Here is a 24442-nt window from a genome sequence, read left to right as displayed (position 1 = left end):
CCGAATAATCTACTGCATCATAAATTTGTAAAAACTATAAATACTAGTTAAAGTTTTAGCTTTAGTGTGGAAGACTTATTATAATTTTTAGTCTAGAATGTTAGCTTTTCATATTTTTGCTCTGAGTTTGAGAGGGTTTTGAAGACTTGAAGAAGAAAAGGGTTTCATCTCAATGGATTTGGACTTGGGTCTCTTGGATTCTTCATTCTTTGCATGTAACAAGACATATATCTTCATACCCATTTGAATGTAAGCTCATTTAGATATAAATTTCTATCTCTTGATGTGTGGCTAAAAACCCCAATTCTTGGGGTGTGATTTAGCGAATATGGGTTACGATAATTGTTGGGTCTTAGTTGCTAATAGTTTAAATATAGTTTAATGGTGATATCGTGTCGTAGTTATGGTTGAATCTAATGGATTTGTAGTTGCAAATACATGTTCACTCATGTGTTTTCAGCTTGCTCGAGAGAGAAGTCGTGAAACCAAGACCACTAGATTGATGGCCTAAGGAGTGGGTGAGCCCAAGTCCCATATCCTAACACTAAGATCGAGAGAGTGAGTGGGGTAAGGCGTAAGCTGGTCTTCATGCGGCAAGTAGGTGTACGAGAGGAACCCATTTGAAACGGGGTAAGTTGTTCGAGAGAGATCTTGTTTCCACATAAAGCTTAGCCTAGTTACTATTACTCTATAAATTTTCTATCGAAAGCATGTACCCAATACTTTAGATCAACCCGTATTCCGGTCACATCCCAAGAACCCCCTCTCATTGTTAGATTTTCTTGTTAATCTTTCTAATTTTAGCTTACTTGTGACAAAACCCCCATTTCATATTTGACACTTTTATGTCACCCCCTTTATTTACTATGTTTTTATTCGTTAACTTCTTTAGCTACGACTAATTAGAATGAAATTCTAACTTTGTATTAATCCTCAAAACCACTCCCTTGGGACACGATCCCAACCCTTGGTTGGGTTACTATACTATTGCAAGATCATAGACACCAGAAATGTAAGACGTGTCATTGATTATGCAAACATCAATAATCCATCCCGATTGCCAAGAAGTGAGAACTCATGGTTAGCCTATCTACAATAACCCATATTGCATCATGATTTCTCTGAGTGCGAGGAAGTCCAGAAATACAGTCCATAGTTATTCTTTCCCATTTCCATTCCGGCATTGACAAGGGCTGTAGTAAACCAACTGGGACCTGATGTTCTTCCTTTACTTGTTGACAAACCAAACATTTTAAAATGAACTCCACAATGTCTCTCTTTATACCATTCCACGAATAATTTTCTTTGATGGTCTGGTACATCTTTATACCGCCAGGATGCATTGTATATGGTGAGTATGCTCCTCATTAAGTATTTCCCTCCTCAATTTGTCATCATTAGGGACATATAACCTGTTTTTATAAAATAAGCCACCATCCTCCGTTAATGTAAAATCATGTTTTTCCCCATTTTGAACTTCTCTGGTCAATTTTACAAGTTTCTAATCTAACTTTTGAGCTTCTTTCACCTGTTAAAGTAATATTGGCTTTACTTGCAAATCAACAATAACTGAACCATTTGAATCAAGAGTAAAACAAACATTCATGGCTCTTAACTAAAGGAGCAAGGGCAAAGGACTGAAAGAATTACTTGTGAAGGATTTTCGACTTAAGGCATCGGCAACCACATTGGCTTTACCTGGATGATAATGAATGGTGCAGTAATAATCCTTGATGAGTTCAAGCCATCTACTTTGTCTAAGGTTTAGCTCCTTCCTTTCTCGCATCAAAACTCATCCTAGACCATTGTGAGAAGCATCACTATATACTACATACTATTTACCTTCAATTGGTAAAGTACTTATAGGTACTTGAATCAACAAGGATTTGAGAGTTTCAAAGCTCTCTTGGCATTTGTCATCCCAAATAAACTTTACTTCCTTCTGCAAGAGCTTAGTCAAAGGGGAGGCAATAATGGAAAAGCCTTTCACAAATCTTCTAGAGTATCCTGGTAAGCCCAAGAAACTTCTTACCTCAGTTGGACTTTTGGGAGGTTTCCATTCAACAACTGCTTGTATCTTACAAGGATCCAGCTTCACGCCTTCAGTTGGTACAGCATGTCCCAGAAAAGCCATTTCATCAAGCCAAAATTTACACTTGGAAAGTTTAGCATAAAGTCCTTTCTCCTTAAACAGTTTTAAAACAATTGGAAGGTGTTTATCATGGTCTTCACTACTTCTGGAACATCCTAAAATATCATCTATAAAAACAACTACAAACTGATCAAGATAAGTCTTGAATACTCGATTCATTAGATCCATGAATACCGCCGGAGCATTTGTTAATCCGAATGGCATCACCAAAAATTCATAATGACCATACCAAGTTCTTAAAGTACTTTTAGGAGTATCATTCTCTCGAAGACGCAATTGGTGATATCCAGACCTTGAATCAATCTTTGAGAATACTTTAGCACCCTTCAGTTGGTCAAACAAATCATTGATCCTCGGTAGTGGATATTTATTCTTGATTGTTATTCTGTTCAATTGTCTATAGCCAATACAAAGCCTAAGAGTGCCATGTTTCTTCTTTACGAATAAAATAGGGGCTCCCCAAGGAGAAACACTAGGTCGAATAAAACCTTTTTCAAGAAGTTCTTGCAATTGAGATTTGAATTCTCTTAATTCTGCTGGAGCCATTCTCTAATAAGTGATAGAAATAGGGGTAGATCCAGGAATAAGCTCGATTGGAAATTCAACCTCTTTCAGGGGGCAACCCAGGAAGATTTACTGGGAAGACTTCTGGGAAATCACATATAGAAGGTATGTCTTTGATACAAGGACTCTCCAATTGTGTATCAACTATGTGAGCAAGGTATGACCCACAACCTTGATGCATCAACTTTCTTGCCAAGGCCGCAAAAATAATACTTGATGTCAATGATCTTTCACCTTGTACAATGATGTGTGAAAATGCAGGATCTTCAAAAGACACATGCTTTGACCTACACTCTACCATTGCATGATATTTATAAAGCCAATCCATCCCGATAATAACAGCAATATCCTTCAAGGGCATTTCAGATCAAATCAACTTGGAAGACTAGGTTTTGAATCACTAAGGGATAGTCTTGGTAAACTAGACTACCCACCACTTGATAACTTAAAGGACTTTCAATTAGCACATCATAATTAAGTCTCACAGATTTCACATTTTCAGGAAGAAAAAGTGATGAATAAATATAGGAATATGTAGAACCAGGAGCAAACAGTGTTAACAAACACATAAGCCAAATAAGTGAAATTTACCGACAACCACGTCTTGTCCATCTTAATCATTCCTCTGCCTCATACTATAAGCGCGTTCAGTAGCCCTTGGTCCACTAACTTTATTAGCTCCACTTGCACCTGCTGCTTGAGTGTTTTTAGGTCTAGCACCTCTATTAGTTTGAGGAAGATTAATAGAAGGCTTATGAATTGTGCCTTCAGTTTTGAAGAAAGGCGCGTTATTAGGATTACGACAATCCTTCAATTTATGATCAAACCTCCCACAATTGAAACATGCACCAGAAGCTCTCCTGCAAGTACCATAAGGATTCTTTCCACATTGTGGACAAGTGGGAACGCGAGGCTTGCCTTGGCCATAATTTGGAGTGCTTGCTGTAGAAAATTCTGATCTGTTTTGAATTTGTTGAGGTGGCCTGTTATCACTACCAGCCTTAGATGTATCAAACCTTCCCCTTTTTGATAGACCTACAAAATTTGGTCTAGGCTTTCAGAATTTATTTTCATTTCTACTAGCTTCTTCTTTATCAAGTTGTTCCAAAGTAAAAGCAGAAGACGCTAACTTACAAAAGTTCTCATGTTGCAGGATCGCCCCATTCTTCCTAATGGAATCATTTAAACCGTCTTTGTCCGCTTTAATAATACCTCCAGCATAACGAGATAGCCTTAGTAACTTATGTTGGTACTCAGCAATAGACATGCCTTGTTGCCTTAAATTCAAAAAATCCTTTTTCTTTGCATCTCAATAAGCAGGTGGGACATACTTCAAACAAAATTCCTGAAGAAAATCACCCAAGTAAGAACAGAAGGTTTTACCTTGTCGTTCGGAACACTTGCCCACCAATCATAAGCATCCTTTTGTCATAGTGAAATAACATACTTAAATTCGGGAACATCTGAACATTCTAACTGCTTAAACACCCTCTCCATACGCTCCCGCCATTTTTCAGCATCAGTGGGATCAACAGTGCCTTCAAACTCTACTCCACCCATTTTCCTCATTTTCTCAAAATTAATCCCGTTGGGATCATGCATCGATTAAGCCATGTGGTGGAAGAATTCAACCATTTCTTGAAAAGGAGGATTCATGGCTTGAGTACCACGACTCATGTGAGGATGTAAACCAGCTCTTACACCCTGATGGTTTCCCACTTCAGACCTACTAGTGTGGGGAACATATTGATTCGAGAAATGTTCTCAACCCCTTCAAGTTCATGAGGTTGGGAAACAGAGGTGCCCAAACCTTTACGAACAACTTCCATCGGTCGGTAAAAGAAGAGGCCATACTTAATTCCTTCAAAAGGGAAGATCGCATTGCATTAGGGACATGTACTTGATGCATATGAACTCTACATGCGATAAAAATAAAAATATAATATAAACCATGTAAGTGAACAAATAATCTAAATAAAACCTTTTCCGATAGTAAACAAGTATACAAACAATTCATAGCAAAAGTCGTAGAACCACAAACCTAGGCTTTGATACAAACACTGGTAGCGACCCTTTCGGAAGAATACTACCACTTAAGAAGGAATCTACTTTAATACTTGCTACTTTTAAAAGAGATTAATGTAGGGAGTATTGATTTAAAATCTTGTAGGGGGATTAGGTTAAAAAAATAGTTAAGGATGTGCATCCTGCCCATTTAAACATTTATTTGAGTCAAATCGAAACTGCATAGAATTTTTACTTATGGCGAAAAAACCCTTTCAAGATAATCTAAGCAAATAACTTACGAGATTTTTATGCATAAATTATCCTCACAATTAAAAATGATATAAAAAGAATGTTACCAACTTCCGAGTACCCAAATTAGCTGGGTCATGCTTCACACAACCATTCAAAACTAATAATAAATTTAGTATATTACAAGACCTGGATTTACACACCCCAAAAAGAACAAAACATATAGCCATACTTATATTACAACCAATGGTGACATAATCAAATTAGCCCTCAAAATTTCATGTAAATATACAACACATAGATCATGTACAGGTCCCAAGGTTTATACAAAATATAGATGCCTATATGCAAATGTGATCTTCCTTAGGGCGCTCAAACTCTCCATCTCCAATGGCCAGCTTCATGCATCCTCTTGAACATTCCCTACGATAGAAACAACTATCGTTAAGCATATAGCTTAGTGGTGTAAAAACTATAGGTTCCGAGCCCTCAAATCCTCAAAGATGCCTTTTTCAAGTCATGGGCAGCACAATTGAACATAATAAATAAATCAAGTAAATAATATATAAAGAGTGTCAAGTTCGATATTTAAAGATCCAAATGTCAAGAACGCTCATAGGACCATTTCCCAAGAGATTCACTAACAAGACTCTCCCAATATATACATCATGTCGTCACACCAAGCCTAAGAAGGTATCTGTAACGACTCGGAAAATGATAGCGTGAAACTAGAGCCTCACACGTGAGTTTGGAGTCGAGAACTTAATGAAATGATTATATTTGAATTTGACCCAAAAGTTCTTAAAAATATGCTGCGGAAGTTACCGGAAACTTGTTTAACTGTATATTAAAAGATCCGTTTTGTTTTTCGAAAATCCGACTTCATATTCTTGTTTAGGGGGTCAAATTGAGTGGGAAATGGGTCTAACCCAAATTTTAGAGCAACCGTATCAAAATCCGAAATTTCCAAGTGAAGCCTTTTTCGAGGGTCTACTTTGGAGGGTCATATCTCCTAGCACACAAATTATTTGGGTGGCCAATAATATATCCATGGAAAGCCCTTTGAGTTATCTACCTAACTCACTTCGTTTCACCTCATTCGGAGTTCGGACGAAGAAGTGATGCCCATTTTCGTAAAATCTGTCCGGCAGAAAAAGGCAAATTCCAGTAGTTGATTTTACTGTTCACCCGCCTGAAATTTTTTTTAAGTGTTGGACCATTTTTTTCAAAGGACTTATATTATTTCCTATATACCATTAGTTCATTCCCATCCCTAAAAACATTTCCCTCTCTACAATCCTCCATTTAAGAAGAAGAAGAAGTGGGAGCTAGGGCTTTGGATTCAAGGCTTTCTTCATCAAATTTCGTGGGAGATCATAGCAAAGGTATGGTGGTCTTGATCCTTGTCTAATTTTCCATTCAAGGAGCCAAATCCAAAGTTATTTCAAAGTATGAAAAATCTAGGTTTTCACTCAATCTCATGGGTTCTTCCACCAAATGGTTTTAAAAGGTTTCTAATGGCACTTTATGGTTATATTGTTGTTGTATTGACGATTTAAGATGAAAATACTCCATGAACCCATGATTTCTCTCTATTCCTAGTTTATGCCTTTATGAAGTGGGTTGCTAGATAATGAATGTATATGAATCAAACTTGTTTAAAGGTCTTTAGATTGTTGAAGTATGTCATTACCCATGCTTATTTTATGGTGTATTGTTGGTGTATTGGTATGTGAGGCTTATGGCCTTAAAGGCATAGTATGAGAAATTGGAGTGTTATCATGACATTATACGAATGAGAATTCAATGAAGATAATGTGATCATGTTATGAATGTAAAGGTGTTGTTGTAGGTTGTTCACTGGTTTGGTTGCATAATTACTACCCTATTTTCCATGCTCTTTGATTCCATTACATGCCTTCAAGGTGTTTGACAAAATGTCCAACTATGGAGAATTGATGAATCGATGCTTTAAAGTTTGAGTTATGAGATGTATGGAAATCCAGAGATGTGTTGATGACACTCATGAATGTTGATGATATAATATGAAGGATTCTTCAATATAAAGTATACCTTGAATTGGTAGGGCTTATGCATCATTTTCTTGTATAAATGATTATATTGTTGATTGTTGAATCCTTGGATCGGTAGGCTTATGGCACCCTTCCACACATGCTTATAATGAACCTTGGATCGGTAGGCTAATGGCACCCTTCCATTAATGATAAGTAATGAACCTTGGATTCGGTAGGCCTATGGCACCTTTCCATAAAGGTTAATGATGAGACTTGAATCGGTAGGCCCATGGCACCCTTTCAAGAGGAGTTAATGAGCTTTCCTAAATGTACCTTGAATCGGTAGGCTTATGGCACCCTTTCATGTGTTAAATAATGTACCTTGAATCGGTAGGCTTATGGCACCCTTTCATGTGTGATGATGTCAAAGTAATGAACTATTCTATGGGAATGTAGGCTAAGCACCGAGCGGATTTGGTTAGATGGAAACTCCCCCGACAGTTAGGCATGAGTTTCAATGATCGTCTACCTTATCCCATAAACTATGTGCCCGCATAGGAAGCTAGTGGATCCATTAAGCTATATATACCGGTCTTCCTTAGGCAAGTAGACCACCTCTTTTCGGTGTGGGGACTCATGACACCGGATTCCATGACAAGCTCTCATGGTCTATGTCGGTTAAACGCTTACTTCCCATCATGTGAGATTTCATTATGGTTTCTTGACAGGTTCTACAAAGTGTAGGTAGTAGTATGGGATGCTACCTATACATTGCACGAGTAGGCTTGGAGAGGGTCATAGTGAGTTTCTCTAAATCCTAATGACTGTGACATGAATGTACCCTAAATGAGGTTATTAAAGAATGTTGGCTCTTAAATGCTTAATATGTTATGCATGTTATACTTGGGTTATATTACGAGTTATTTTCCCTTGTCATGTCTTAATTAATGATATACCTCTTATGTATGAATATTGTGCAAAGGTGAAAGAAAGGAATGATAAGTTACTTTAAGTGACCTAAATGTGGTGCCTTAGTATGGATGGTGGTATGGGACGTCATCCATACATTGCACGAGGTATAGCATAAGGGTTTCTTGAGGTGAAGGTCCAAGGTAAAGGTTTTCATGTTGATATTGTTTAAAGGTGATATTATGACTTACTTGATGTTATGCTTGTCTTGTATGTCTTTTATGCTATTGTTCATGATATTTCAAAAAGGTGGCATAATGCATGGTTTCTAACTAAAATGTCCCTTTTTAAGCATGTTTTGCATGGTCATCATACTTAGTACATTTTGTGTACTAACCCATATTCTTCATATTTTTACTATAAGTGTAGGTTCCGGCAAGTGATCCCTCCTAGCTAGTTTGAAGTGTTGGATTGCTTTCCTCCAAGACTTGGTATGTCCTCATGGATTCGAGGACAAGACTTTTAAGTTCTTTTGTTCATGTAATAGACTTCTTTTGATTGTAAAGGGCCGTGTCCCTACTTATGTTTTGCGACTGTGTCTAAGATGGCCATGTGAGACTTAGACTTCCGCTGTGTGTTTTTAAAGTTGTTTTAAGAAGTTTAAATGTGTGGATGTAAATAAGTTTTTTTTTATTATTCCGCACTATTTTCATTATTGAATGCAATGAATGACTATGTGGCTTGTATAAGACCCCTTCGGGGTCGAGTACGCCTTGTTACGACTTGGGGGTGCTCCCGGGTCGTGACAAACATGGTATCAGAGCATAAGATTTTGGAAATTTTTTTTTTAGGATCGATGTCTCACATGCCACATCTAGTAGAGTCTTGTTCATCGGTGTGAGTCGCGACACATCTATGAGCGAGAGGCTATAGGATGCTAGAAGTTACACTTCTTTCATATTCTTAAAGTCGTGCCTTAGAGTGTGGTTCTATAAGTGTTCTTATCCTTATCCTTCTCTTGTGTTTATAGGATATGAATACAAGAGGGAGACCCGCAAGGAGAGTAGGAGAAGAGGATGTGAATGAGGAAGTTCCTCCCCAAGTTGTGCAAAATGGTCAAGGTGTGCAATGCAATCAAGTTCCTATAGGTGAGCAAGAGAATGAGGTTCCGGTGGTTCCCCCGGATATGACCAATGAAGAGATTAGGTCGGCTTTCTTAATCTTGGCCCGAGCCATGGCGGCTCAAGCGACTAGAGATATGGGGCCTAGGGTGAATGCTAATGAGGGTACTATGGCTTCTAAGTTGAGAGACTTTGTGAGGATGAATCCTCCGGTGTTTCTAGGTTCTAAGGTGGGAGAGGATCCCCAAGAATTTTTGGATGAAGTGTATAAGGTAGTGAGTGTTATGGGGGTGACTTCAAGAGAAAAGGCGGAGCTTGCCTCCTATCAATTGAAAGATGTTGCCCAAATTTGGTTCACTCAATGGAAGGCTAATAGGCCGGTGGGAGCGGATCCTATAGAATGGGAGGAGTTTAAGGAAGCTTTCCTTGGTAGGTACTTTCCCCGTGAGATGAGGGAGTGTAAGGTTGAGGAGTTTATCAATCTTCGGCAAGGTAATATGAGTGTGCAAGAGTATTCCTTGAGGTTTACCCAATTGTCTAAGTATGCCCCATCTTTGGTGTCAAACCCTAGGGATGAGATGAGTAGGTTTGTGACCGGCGTATCCGACCTAGTCAAGGAAGAGTGCCATACGGCAATGCTCCATAATGACATGAACATTTCTAGGCTCATAGTGTATGCTCAATCCATTGAGGAGTCCAAACTTAAGAGGATGAATAGGAATGTGAAGAGGGGTAGATCCGATGAGCAAAGTCAACCTAGGTTCAAGAAGAGGGCTCAAGATCAAGATTTTTCAAGTGCTCCTAAGGTTAACCAAGATAAAGGTGGTGGATCTCAATTTTCTAAACCTACTTGCACCACTTGTGGCAAGAGGCACTATGGGAAGTGCCTAGCCGGTACTAATGGATGCTATGGTTGTGGGAAGAATGATCACAAGGTGAAAGATTGTCCTACTTTTACGGCTAGAGGAAGGGAGGCAAAGCAAGCTTCTAAAGATGGAACGGTTCCTATTCCTCCAAATTATGGTCGTTTCTATGCTCTCCAAGCTAGCAAGGACAAGGAAGCTAATCCGAATGAAGGCGCCGGTAAGTTTTAGTTCCTTATGGTCATGAATGTCTTGATGAGGTTTCTATGGTGTTGTTTTTCATGTTTGCCTTAATTGGGTTTTCTTCTAAGTGGGGGATGGTAGGTTGAATAGCAAGGTTGTTGAGAGTGTTGATATCCTTATCTCATTCCTTCTATTCTTATTCAAGCTTGAGGCCAAGAGTTCCTAGTAGCTTGTTTTATGTTTTGGAGTCTTGGGTGAAAATGAGTTTCCATGGTCTCCTTATGTTATGCATGTCCTATTTGAATTCTTGTTAAATGATAAAATGAGTTTTCATAAACGTGTTCCTCGTGTTGATGTGCATTTAGTTGAGTTGTCTATATGCTTCATGAGGATAAATGTTGAACATGCTTAAATGTTGCATGAGTTGATTTATTAGGCATGCTTAAATGTGTTCTTGAGAATGTTGCATAATTGTACTTTTGTGAGAAAATTGCATAATGTGCCTAATAATTTTGGGATGAGTGTGATGTAAATTGGAGAAGGAAGTTCATCCAATGAAATGAGAAATGGTAAAGCTTGATGCATAAGGAATTGGTAGATGTATTCCTAATTTCTTGAATTGCATGAAGTTGTTTGAGCCTCATTGATGTGGAGTTGATGTTTCCTCCGATATTTATGTACTTGTATTGATGTTGTATGCATGTTGATGGGCTGTATACTTGAGTTGTTACCCCTTATGTGTTTAAAGTGTCATTCGAGGACGAATGTTCCTAAGTGGGGGATAATGTAACGACTCGGAAAATGATAGAGTGAAACTAGAGCCTCACATGTGAGTTTGGAGTCGAGAACTTAATGAAATGATTATATTTGAATTTGACCCAAAAAGTTCTTAAAAATGTGCTTCGGAAGTTACCGGAAACTTGTTTAGCTGTATATAAAAAGATCCGTTTCGTTTTTCGAAAATCCGACTTCATATTCTTGTTTAGGGGGTCAAATTGAGTGGGAAATGGGTCTAACCCAAATTTTAGAGCAACCGTATCAAAATCCGAAATTTCCAAGTGAAGCCTTTTTCGAGGGTCTACTTTGGAGGGTCATATCTCCTAGCACACAAATTATTTGGGTGGCCAATAATATATCCATGGAAAGCCCTTTGAGTTAGCTACCTAACTCACTTCGTTTCACCTCATTCGGAGTTCGGACGAAGAAGTTATGCCCATTTTCGTAAAATCTGTCCGGCAGAAAAAGGCAAATTCCAGTAGCTGATTTTACTGTTCATTTACTGTTCACCCGCCTGAAATTTTTTCTAAGTGTTGGACCATTTTTTTCAAAGGACTTATATTATTTCCTATATACCATTAGTTCATTCCCATCCCTAAAAACATTTCCCTCTCTACAATCCTCCATTTAAGAAGAAGAAGAAGTGGGAGCTAGGGCTTTGGATTCAAGGCTTTCTTCATCAAATTTCGTGGGAGATCATAGCAAAGGTATGGTGGTCTTGATCCTTGTCTAATTTTCCATTCAAGGAGCCAAATCCAAAGTTATTTCAAAGTATGAAAAATCTAGGTTTTCACTCAATCTCATGGGTTCTTCCACCAAATGGTTTTAAAAGGTTTCTAATGGCACTTTATGGTTATATTGTTGTTGTATTGACGATTTAAGATGAAAATACTCCATGAACCCATGATTTCTCTCTATTCCTAGTTTATGCCTTTATGAAGTGGGTTGCTAGATAATGAATGTATATGAATCAAACTTGTTTAAAGGTCTTTAGATTGTTGAAGTATGTCATTACCCATGCTTATTTTATGGTGTATTGTTGGTGTATTGGTATGTGAGGCTTATGGCCTTAAAGGCATAGTATGAGAAATTGGAGTGTTATCATGACATTATACGAATGAGAATTCAATGAAGATAATGTGATCATGTTATGAATGTAAAGGTGTTGTTGTAGGTTGTTCACTGGTTTGGTTGCATAATTACTACCCTATTTTCCATGCTCTTTGATTCCATTACATGCCTTCAAGGTGTTTGACAAAATGTCCAACTATGGAGAATTGATGAATCGATGCTTTAAAGTTTGAGTTATGAGATGTATGGAAATCCAGAGATGTGTTGATGACACTCATGAATGTTGATGATATAATATGAAGGATTCTTCAATATAAAGTATACCTTGAATTGGTAGGGCTTATGCATCATTTTCTTGTATAAATGATTATATTGTTGATTGTTGAATCCTTGGATCGGTAGGCTTATGGCACCCTTCCACACATGCTTATAATGAACCTTGGATCGGTAGGCTAATGGCACCCTTCCATTAATGATAAGTAATGAACCTTGGATTCGGTAGGCCTATGGCACCTTTCCATAAAGGTTAATGATGAGACTTGAATCGGTAGGCCCATGGCACCCTTTCAAGAGGAGTTAATGAGCTTTCCTAAATGTACCTTGAATCGGTAGGCTTATGGCACCCTTTCATGTGTTAAATAATGTACCTTGAATCGGTAGGCTTATGGCACCCTTTCATGTGTGATGATGTCAAAGTAATGAACTATTCTATGGGAATGTAGGCTAAGCACCGAGCGGATTTGGTTAGATGGAAACTCCCCCGACAGTTAGGCATGAGTTTCAATGATCGTCTACCTTATCCCATAAACTATGTGCCCGCATAGGAAGCTAGTGGATCCATTAAGCTATATATACCGGTCTTCCTTAGGCAAGTAGACCACCTCTTTTCGGTGTGGGGACTCATGACACCGGATTCCATGACAAGCTCTCATGGTCTATGTCGGTTAAACGCTTACTTCCCATCATGTGAGATTTCATTATGGTTTCTTGACAGGTTCTACAAAGTGTAGGTAGCAGTATGGGATGCTACCTATACATTGCACGAGTAGGCCTGGAGAGGGTAATAGTGAGTTTCTCTAAATCCTAATGACTGTGACATGAATGTACCCTAAATGAGGTTATTAAAGAATGTTGGCTCTTAAATGCTTAATATGTTATGCATGTTATACTTGGGTTATATTACTAGTTATTTTTCCTTGTCATGTCTTAATTAATGATATACCTCTTATGTATGAATATTGTGCAAAGGTGAAAGAAAGGAATGATAAGTTACTTTAAGTGACCTAAATGTGGTGCCTTAGTATGGATGGTGGTATGGGACGTCATCCATACATTGCACGAGGTTTAGCATAAGGGTTTCTTGAGGTGAAGGTCCAAGGTACAGGTTTTCATGTTGATATTGTTTAAAGGTGATCTGATGACTTACTTGATGTTATGCTTGTCTTGTGTGTCTTTTATGCTATTGTTCATGATATTTCAAAAAGGTGGCATAATCCATGGTTTCTAACTAAAATGTCCCTTTTTAAGCATGTTTTGCATGGTCATCATACTTAGTACATTTTGTGTACTAACCCATATTCTTCATATTTTTACTATAAGTGTAGGTTCCGGCAAGTGATCCCTCCTAGCTAGTTTGAAGTGTTGGATTGCTTTCCTCCAAGACTTGGTATGTCCTCATGGATTCGAGGACAAGACTTTTAAGTTCTTTTGTTCATGTAATAGACTTCTTTTGATTGTAAAGGGCCGTGTCCCTACTAATGTTTTGCGACTGTGTCTAAGATGGCCATGTGAGACTTAGACTTCCGCTGTGTGTTTTTAAAGTTGTTTTAAGAAGTTTAAATGTGTGGATGTAAATAAGTTTTTTTTTATTATTATTCCGCACTATTTTCATTATTGAATGCAATGAATGACTATGTGGCTTGTATAAGACCCCTTCGGGGTCGAGTACGCCTTGTTACGACTTGGGGGTGCTCCCGGGTCGTGACAGTATCAAGAAGGATCAATGCGCTGCATCAAGAAGGGGTGAAGCCCAATAATCAAGAGAACCAAGAACCATATAAAAAATGGCTTTCTAGTTCGTACCTATAATGGACAACTTCCATACTTAAGATGAACTAACACTACAACATTTTAGGCCTACTGCCACACTAAATCTAGACAACGCTTGTAAAGTGTTGCCTAAAATACTTTTGGGAACACTTTTAAAGTGTAGCCCAAGTTTATAACTTTTGGCTTTAATAATATTGGCAGCACTTGTAAAGTATACTCTTTAATGGTATATGCTACATTTTATAAGCGTTGTTATAGTATGATATAATTTGCAACAACTATTTACATATATGGCCACACTTTTAAAATGTCTTATTTTTATAATTGTAAAAATAACACATTACAAGTGTGGCCTAAAAATTTTCACTAAAATATTATATTCCCTCCAACATTTTTAACTCTCCCTCCCATTTTTTTTGGCCAAAAAAAATAATTCATAAAACATTAATCAGAAAAACGACACACATTTCTCTTTCTCTGAAGAACGACACACTTTTCTCTGGAGAACTGAAGAGCGAGCTGAAGAAGAGCGAGCTGAAGATCTGAAGCTAAGAACTGGAGAGCTGAAGCTAAGAACTGAAGAGCTGAAGTGACCATGATTTCTCCGATACCGGATTTTGTCAAGCGTAAGTATCCGATTTTTGATTCTTGGTTCTTGAATTTATAACTATGTTTTCACACTTGTATGTAAAAGGTTTTGTTGTAATAATCACCATGGGTGCTTGTACCTCAAAACCTCTAAGACCCAATCCTTATTCCCCACAAGAAATTCTTCCCCCACAGAAAACACCAAATGTCGTTGAAACCCAGAAAGATAATGAAGCTAAAAATCACCCCTACTCCAGCGAGGTTGTTTAAATGCCCTTTTCCTCCTCCTTCTCCAGCGAAGCATATTAAAGCTTTGCTATTGAGACGACATGGTAGTGTTAAGCCTAATGCTGTAGCTATTCCTGAAGGAAAGGAAACTGAGGGGGAAAACTTGGATAAAAGTTTTAGGTTTTTTAAGCAATTTGTGAGTAAGTATAAAATTGGGGAGGAAGTGGGCAAAGGCCATTTTGGGTATACTTGTTTTGGTATTGTCAAGAAAGGTGAACTTAAGGGTCAGAAAGTTGTTGTTAAGGTCATTCCAAAAGCCAAGGTCTCTTGCATTGAAATGTATTTGCATATTGAATTACCTACAATCTCTGATTGTTGAAGTACATGGTTGAAGAAATTGGTCAATTTTATGAGTCCATGTTCTCTCTGAATGTCATGAACACCATTACATTTTATGAGTCCATATTCAGCAGCCGAGATTCCTTCTTATTCTCTACTAACTTTTGTTTTGTGTTTAGAAGGAATTGATTACTTTGGGGTTGTTGGAATGGAACAAATCACGAGTTATAGCTGAAAATCCAAAGTATGGGAAGAAAGTGCCAAAGAACACGATTTCTGTTGTAGCTAGTTTTACTGTTGTTTATTGGGAAAGGACATAACATTTTTCGTATCTTATCCTTACTAACATGTTCTTATAGCTATACAATTGTTCGGATATGTTTAAGATCACAAGTTTTATGGATACTTCTGGTGTACTAATTACCTACTGATAATATAAAATATATGTATATAATCAAATCAATCATAAGATAATCACAAATTTATCTGTTAGATTGAAAAGCACACATGTGGTTCAAAATCATCATTGAGAAGAATATTTGATGATTGACATCTCTGTGAATAATAGGCCTTCGACATTCATTGTGTAGGTAATTCAAAGCTTCTGCAATTCCAACGGCTATTCTGAATCTTTTTTCCCATGTCAATACTGATTTGGTTATTCCTACATTCCAAATTAACTCAAGATTAACGAATTAAAATAGGGTTTTATGTACATAATATATTCTTTGGTTTGCAGTAAGCTTATTAAACTATACTTGCTGAATTTCATAAAATACTTTGACTGATGGTCTACTTATATGAACTTGAGTTTCACATGATATGGTTTTCGGTGTTGAATTAGATTCAAATATCATTTTTTTTATATGGGAGATGTTTTGAGTGAATAAGTATACTGGTAAGTATACTGAGATGTTACAACCTGAGTTTCAGAATTAGTATTACCAACTTGACTAGAAGCATAGTTATGAGACTTACCTGTCTGCAGTAGAGTGTCTTGGTGTTGTTGGAGTTGAGTTTCTACTTTTTCCATGCTTTGTTTGGTGCGCCTGCTATCTTGATTTCCATGTCTGCATTAGAGTATCTTGGGATATTTCTCATGCTTCCCCTGTTCTTTGGCCTGAGGTGTACTTCGAGTTGGATATAGCTACTGCAATCTGTAAATCTGCAATTTGCTATAAATATGCAAATCTATAAATCTGCAATCTGCAATCAGCAAATTTATAAATTTGCATTCTGCAAATTCTCAAATCTGCAATCTGCAAATTTGCAATCTGCTATCCATCATTTAAAGACATAACCAAAACCTCCTTCGCCAAGAAGACTATCAGCTCGGAAGTTCCTAGTTGCATTTTTCAGTTCATTGTAGGTAAAAGACTAGAGGTTGCTTGGAAGAAATGAATAATTTGTGCAAAAATTGTTGTGAAATGAGTCATTATAAATATGAAACTTTTCTTTTTTCACACTGCCTGAAGAGCCAGAATTAGAATCTGAAATAGAAATTGGTTCAGTTGAGCCAGAATTCGAGTATATGAATCCTTACTATTCATGTCACTCCACTTAAGCTTCTCCAGTACAACAAGTAATGTACATTTTCTATTTTCTTGTAAATTTCTAACAAGACTAAAAAAATCCAAACAAATATTGTAGCTCAATATACCAAAGCAACAAACTTCTATAGAAACCAGAACACAAAAGAAATGAATAAGAAAGGGTTCAGAGGAAGAACTATGTTCTGCTATTGGACATTTTCTGACTGCTTGTGAACAAAGTTCAAGAGGCAGAACTCTGATGCAGAATGGTTGAATATTACTGGTTTGTTTCTGAATAAGGGAGGTGCATAGGTTCAGATTATAGAATTTTTTATGAAGGATGCTGAGTGATCTGGTAGTCATGGAAGGTTCAGATTATAGGGTGAGTCCTGGCAGTTAACTGCAGTAGATAAGAAAACTGATATGAACACACTCCATATGCCATCTACTACTTTACAGTGCAAAAATATATCCCTAACACTCTTCAACATTGTCTGATGGCACATATAACATTCATCAGGGCATGTTTTTCCTTCTGTAAAATGCAGTCAACTTTAGCCTTAAAATCTGGTTCAACTTGCCTGCTTTAGATTGTGTTAATTGTTTTCTCCCTAATTTTAGAACTTGGAAGGCTACATAACAGTTGAAGTAAAATTAATGAACTCTTTTTAAAATCAGGTTTCCAGTAAATCTTATCACAGGGTTCTGTTTAGCCTTGAACACTTCTAGAGTCTTGAAAAATTTCATAACTTCTTCTTCTTCACAATCCTTCTATAAGTAATATTTCACCCTTTAGGACCCAAGATTATAGCTAATCTTGCTTCAGGTCGGGGATAACTTAGAATGAATAAACTCAATGAACCTTTAAGTGTTTTGGTGTGATCGACTATCTATTATAGGATCATTGTAATGTTTTCTTGAATGTTTAAACATGGTAGTAGATGTTTGATACTTCTCTGATTGGGTGTGCATAAGAATGAGATTTTAAAATTTTGGACATAGTTTTAAAGAGCTCAAAAAGATTTTCACACTATATTGTACTTTTGGTCTTCTAAATAAAGTGTTTGAACTGCTTTAAAATGTTGTTTACAACTTAAACCTGGTTCTCGATAGAATTTCTTAATCTTGATTAGTTCATTTAATTGTGTCTATCCTATTAATTTACTTTCTTTCTTAATTGTGTCTATCCTATTAATTTTACTTATTTTTCCTTAGAAGTATAATCAACATTCAGAAACATTTGTGGAGGATTCAAGGTTTGATTTGGCATAGCACAAGCACCATGAGTAGTTAAGAGACTTTTATCATCTCATAACACCTGATTCTGATAACTTATTCATGACTTTTAAAACTTATTTGTGAAGTAGTTAATGATTTAATGATTGTTACTGTAAGTTTAAATATTGATATCTTCTTCTAGGAATTCAAATATCCCATCCAAGGATTGGATGGATCTAGCAAGGTATATCAAACCATATATTGATGATGTTGAATCATTCCTAGATTTTTCTTAATCTTATGGAGATCCTCAAGTAGAGGAAATTCAGTGTCAATGTGCAAAATATTGTAATATTCGTTGGACTCGAAGGAATGTAGTGTATGATCATCTAATATGCTATGGATTTGTTAAAGGTTATACTAGATGGATCAATCACGGGGAATGGGATATCAAGTTGAATGTTGATGATGATATGGATTACTCGCGTGATGATATTGATGGGTTGTTGAATGATCAATTTAGAGATGTTGCACAGGCTGAAGGAGTTTATGATGGTCCAAATGAAGATGCCAAGAAATTCTATAACTTAGTTGAAGAGGCAAGCCAAGAATTATATCCTGGTTGTACAGGATTCTCTAAATTATCACTCACACTTCGTTTATATTTGTTGAAGTGTCTACATGGATGGAGCAATGAATCATTCACTTCTCTTTTAGAGTTATTAAAAGAGGCGATGCCCGAGTTGAACATTCCTCTGTCTTACAATAAAACCAAGTCTATGGTTAAGAATCTCGGTCTTGATTATGAGAAAATTGATGCATGTCCTAATGATTGCATGTTGTTTAGGAATGATCATAAGGATGATGAATTTTGTCATACTTGCGGAGCTTCACGATATATTAAAAATCCTGAAGTTGATAGTGAGGTTGAGCGTTCTAAAAAATCACATCGAGTTTCAGCAAAGTCTTTGAGACACTTTCCATTAATTCCTAGACTCAAAAGGTTATTTATGTGCTCAAAGACGGAAGATTCTTTGAGGTGGCATGATGAGGAGCGTTCTAAAGATGGAAAGTTAAGGCATCCTGCTGATGGTCAAGCATTGAAATATTTTGATAGGGTGCATCCGGATTTCCCACTAGATTCTCGCAATATGAGACTTGGATAGCAAGTGCTGGGTTCAATCCATTTTGAACCATGATTATATCAAATAGCACATGGCCAGATATGTTGATAGCGTATAATCTGCCGCCTTGGATGTGCATGAAATCTGAATATTCTATACTTTCTTTAATTATACTTGGGCCACGATCACCTGGAAATGACAATGATATTTACTTTCAACCATTGATAGATGAGTTAAAATTGTTGTGGGATTCTGGGGTTGAAACATATGATGCTTCAAGAAATCAAACTTTTCATATGCGAGCAGCTCTTATGTGGACAATCAATAACTTTACTGCATATGCTATGTTGTCTGGATGGAGTACAAAAGGAAAGTTTGTTTGCCCTTGTTGTAACTATAACACTAATTCTCGCTATCTTAAGCATAGTCGGAAAATGTGTTACATGGATCATCGTGTTTTTCTACCCATGGATCATCCATGGAGATCTAACAAAAGATCTTTCAATGGATAAACTGAATTCAGGCCTCCTCCACCTTTATTAAAAGGAACTGATATGCTTAATAGCTTACAATATTTTGAAAATGTGTTTGGAAAGAAGAGAAAGAGATGAAATGATGGCCCATGGAAAAAAAGGTCAATCTTTTTTGAATTACCTTATTGGCAGAACAACTTGTTACGCCACAACCTTAATGTAATGTACATAGAGAAGAACATAGTTGATAGCATACTTGGAACTCTTTTGGATATTCCTGGCAAAACAAAGGATCATGCAAAAGCCCGGTATGATTAGAAAGAGATGGGAATTAGAAAGAATCTTCATCCAAAAGATACTGGAGATAATAAGAGAACAAATTTTGCAAAAGCTTGCTTCTCAATGAAAAATGGAAAGAAGTAAGTTTTTTGTGGAGTTTTAAAGACAACCAAGCTACCTGATAGCAGTGCCTCCAATATATCTAGGTGTGTGCAACTAGATGAAAGAAAATTGTTTGGTTATAAGACCCATGATGCTCATTTCATGTTACATTACTTGCTTCCAATACCAATTAAAAGAATCCTTCCAGATCATGTGGCAATTGCTTTGATTCGTCTATGTTTCTTCTTCCAACGTTTGTGTCAAAAAGTTATCACATTGGAGGAACTAGATTGCTTAGAAATAGAGATCAGAGAAACAATAAATTAGTTGGAGCGAATTTTTCCTCCATCATTTTTTTGTATAATGATTCATTTGCCTATTCATTTGGCGAATGAAGTGAGATTAGGTGGTCTAGTTCAGAACCGATGGAAGTATTCCACTGAAAGAGAAATGGGTACATTCAAATCATATATCTGCAACAGACGTTATCCAGAAGGTTGCATAGTAGACGCACGTGTGGGAATAGACTGTATGAATTTATTTTTAAGATATCTGCATGGGGTTGTACATACCAGATTTAACAGAAGAGCCCGAAATAATGATGAATGTGACCCAAGTGATGCAGAAACAGTGAGTTTATTTCTTAAAAAGGGATGTCCTTTAGGAGCAAAGAAAACCGATCCATTTATTTTAGATAGCAAGACACTAAGTCAGGAACATGCATACTTATAGGGAAATTGTGATGAGATTTAAGAATATATTAGGTACTTTAATTTAATATAGTATTTTCTTTTGTATAATTAATTTTTAACTTATTTTATTTATCGTTTTAACAAAAAAGTACATGTTGTGTAGAGAGCATGAGCAAGAGGTTAATAATCATCCGCGAAGATCTAAATGGAGCAAGGGCAAGGATCATTGTCAAAACTTCTCTCAATGGTTTGAAACTCGTTCTTTGCAAGAGGATGTGCCTGATTTGATCAAACAATTGTCTGGAGGACCAAATTCTGTTGCTAAAAGATACTCTGGGTATCTTATTAATGGATATAGGTTCCATATTAGGCAGTGTGATGCAAGGCGTAAAACACAAAATAGTGGTGTTACACTTGTTGCCTCAACTACGAGCTTTGCAACCTCAAAGGATAAGAAAATGATTGCTGTATATTTGACTTATTATGGTAGAATAGTTGATATAGTTGAGTTAGACTATTATAGTAATTTTAAGGTTGTTCTGTTTAGGTGTGATTGGTATGAGGTTGAAAAAGATATTTATGGCCTTACTTATTGAAACAACCCCAAAAATGCTCGAAAATGTGCTTCGAAAACACCTATAATTGTAATTTCCATATATCTCAAAATCCGTGCATGATTTCGGAAATTCAACTTCATATTCTTATTCAGGGGGGTCAAATTGAGTGGGAAATGGGTCTAACCCGAATTTTAGAGCAACCGTATCAAATTTCAAAAATCGCAAAAAATGCGATTTGGAGGGTCAAATTTAAAGAGGAATATATCTTAGCACACAAGGAACTGGAAGGGCCACTACCTATTAAATTAAAGCCCTTTGAGTTAGCTTTCCAACACACTTGGTTTCACCTCATTCCGAGTTAGGATGAGGGAGTTATGACCATTTTCGTAAAACCTGTCTGTGCAGATTTGCAATTTCCAGTAAGCTGTTTTTTTTTTAAGCCACATTTTTTAGGCTAAGTGTTGGGGCGTTTTTTTTATAAAAAGGGGATATGTCCCATACTTAGTCATATTTTTTTTCTAACTTCAAAACACTCAAAAACACTCTGTAAGCCCTTTTCAAAATTCCACCAAGATCTTCAACCAAATTCAAACATCTCAAGCTCTAATTCCGGATTCAAGACTCAATCTCAAGCTTCAATTCTCCATTCCAATCTTCATCAAGGATTCTCCAAAGTTGAGGTATGTGGGTTTGATTGTGAAAACTTTCCTTTCCACAAGTCCAACCATTTATCCTCTATTTTCACTTCAAGTTTATGGGTCCTTATGGTTATTTATGAACTCTTGAAGCATGGAATTACTACTACACACCCTATTATACTCTATTTTGCATATTATCATGAAATGTAATTATTATGTGATGTTTATGGTTTTCATGCTTCCATGATCAAATTATGAAGGTTGATTTATATATATGTATGTTGTTGGTGGGTTGATTTATATGGATTTTGAAATTGGTTGAACTTAGTACTCTTGAAATACATGATTTTATTTACATGAACAATAGCCCACCATGTGTTTGATAAAATGCCCATTTATAGAATTCTTAGGAAATGGAAGGTCCAATGTACGTCCTATGAGTCGGATGGTCATATAATCATTGAAATGATGATGAAATGGATACATGTATATGATTTTCTCTATATAAGTGTTGTGAGTCGACCAAGCCTAGCTCGGCGGGTTGTAGGCCCGGTTAACCGAATCGAGGGGTTGGTACCTTGGTTGCCTAGTACGGGGGGTAGTAGGCCCGTATAACCACATCGAGGTGTTTGTACCTTGGACCCTAGCTCGGGGGGTGGTAGGCCCGGGTAACCACATTGAGGGGTTTGTACCTCTTTCGCCTCTCCAAGGGGGTGGTAGGCCTTGGAAATACTATATTGATGGTCACTCGCCACACATGTACTACGTCCCACTAAATATGGTTTTTATGTAAGCATCATTATACATATCATTTCATTAATATGCTATCTATCAGGTATGATTATGCATTTTTCCTATGATGTCCATCTATTGTAGCATTGCATTGCATCTCATATACTTAGTACATTCAAACGTACTAATGCATACTCTATGCCTACATGATGTCACCATGTAGAGACCGGAGCACCGCTTGACCATCCTCCTCCACGTGGCTAATACGATTTTCTATCGAGGTTATTGGTGAGTCCTCCATTCCGGGGACGTTACTTATGATCTTTTGCTATGTATAAGACTTTTCCTTTTTAGTTATGTTTTGACTATGAGGGTGAGCCCGGTAGTTTGTCTTGGCCTCCGCTAAGTACCCATGTTTAGAGGTGGTGTTGGACAAGTTGTGTATTGTGCTTGAGCTTGACTCATCTATTGTATTTATGTATCATTCCTTTTTTTTTCTTTTGCTCCTTTAGTCCCGATTTCCCCCTTTATTATGCTTATCGGTTATGGTTATTTTAATTGCTTCCGTGACCAAGGATGTGTAATGATACGCTATGAGGCTTGTTTGGGTTTCCTTTGGGTTCCCCATTCGCCGGTCACGTCTAGGCCCTAGGCTTGGGTCGTGACACTTATGTCTATTTTAACAAGAGATGCTCTCAGGAAGAGCCTTTTGTGCTTGCATCTCAAGTACATCAATGCTTCTATGTGCAAGATCCATATGATCAAGATAGACATTATGTTATGAAGATTGTTCCGAGAGACTTGTTTAACATGAGTGATGAATTTGAATCTGATCTCCCACAAAGTAATGAAAATGAGTTTTCTGAACACTTATGGGACCATCCATACTAGAAGATGATGGTGAAGTTCCTTTAGTAAGGACTGATGTACCAGAAACTGTTATTGATGTGCCTTCGGAGGAATTTTTTACTCAACAACTTGAGGTCGAGTATGAAAAAGAGTTTGAAGATGAGTCTGAAAAAGAGTTTGAATATGAGTCTGAAGAAGAGTGTGAGGACGGGTCTGAAAATGAGTATGAAGACAATTCTGAAGATGAGTCGGAAGATGAGTCTGAAGACGAGTTTGAAGATGACACACCATGAGTTTTATTATTTTTGTGATGACCATATAGTGCTAACTCACTCTTTTTGTTATTTAACTATTTTTGTACAAACACCTTAAGATATATAAGTATTTTGTTGGGTTCGTTTATGCGCCTGATTGTTGTTTGGTCAATAATTTATGTTGGCTTCTTTAATATATGTAATTATTGTTTTGCTGATGAACATTTAATTCTAGCTTAGTATTATTTTATTTGACTATTTGTTGGCATAAACTTGTATGACTAAGGTTAGTAATATCTGGAGTATTCATGTTACAATTATCAAATTGCTTTCTGATCAGTAAATGTGAATTGTTGTTGTTATCTAAATACTTATTTTTTCCTATTATTATCAGGCATTGGACATTATAGGCAGCACAGTAAAGGTAGCACAGTGAAGGCAACACAGTGAAATCAGTCATCTGTATGTATTACAACCCATGGTGACATGAACAAATTAGCCCTCAAAATATAGATGTCTATATGAAAATGTGATCTTCCTTAAGGCGCTTAAAATCTCCATCTCCAGTGGTCAACTTCATACATCCTCTCGAACATTCCCTACGATAGAAACAACTATCGCTAAACATATAGCTTAGTGGTGTAAAAACTATAGGTTCAGGGCCCTCAGATACTTGAAGCTACCTTTTTCAATTTATAGGTAGCATAATTGAATATAATAAATAAATAAAGTAAACAATATATAAAGAGTGTTAAGTTCGATATTTAAAGATCCAAATGTCAAGAATGCTCATAGCACCATTTCATAAGAGATTCACTAACAAAGATCGCCCAATATATACATCAAGTCGTCACACCAAGCATAAGTTGGTATGAAG

At 36.9% G+C, this 24442-nt stretch overlaps 2 protein-coding genes across 2 annotated transcripts; one reads left to right on the top strand and one right to left on the bottom strand.

Moving 5' to 3' along the window:
* Window positions 1-1040: 1040 nt before the first annotated feature.
* LOC125853055 (uncharacterized mitochondrial protein AtMg00860-like) lies at window positions 1041-2356 on the bottom strand. Its single transcript, XM_049532753.1, has 2 exons — window positions 1843-2356; window positions 1041-1231 (listed from the first exon to the last, which is right to left on the bottom strand). The coding sequence occupies exons 1-2, from the start codon at window positions 2354-2356 to the stop codon at window positions 1041-1043; spliced, it is 705 nt and encodes a 234-aa protein (XP_049388710.1).
* Window positions 2357-8929: 6573 nt separating this feature from the next.
* On the top strand, window positions 8930-13573 carry LOC125852957 (uncharacterized). Its single transcript, XM_049532681.1, has 3 exons — window positions 8930-9166; window positions 9248-10100; window positions 13516-13573. Exons 1-3 carry the CDS (start codon window positions 8930-8932, stop codon window positions 13527-13529), a joined length of 1104 nt encoding a protein of 367 aa, XP_049388638.1. The 3' UTR covers window positions 13530-13573.
* The last annotated feature ends 10869 nt before the right edge of the window (window positions 13574-24442 follow it).

The sequence above is a fragment of the Solanum stenotomum genome, chromosome 1, assembly GCF_019186545.1.
Source record: "Solanum stenotomum isolate F172 chromosome 1, ASM1918654v1, whole genome shotgun sequence".
Lineage (NCBI taxonomy): Eukaryota > Viridiplantae > Streptophyta > Magnoliopsida > Solanales > Solanaceae > Solanum > Solanum stenotomum.
This window is presented reverse-complemented; position numbering and strand designations above follow the sequence as displayed.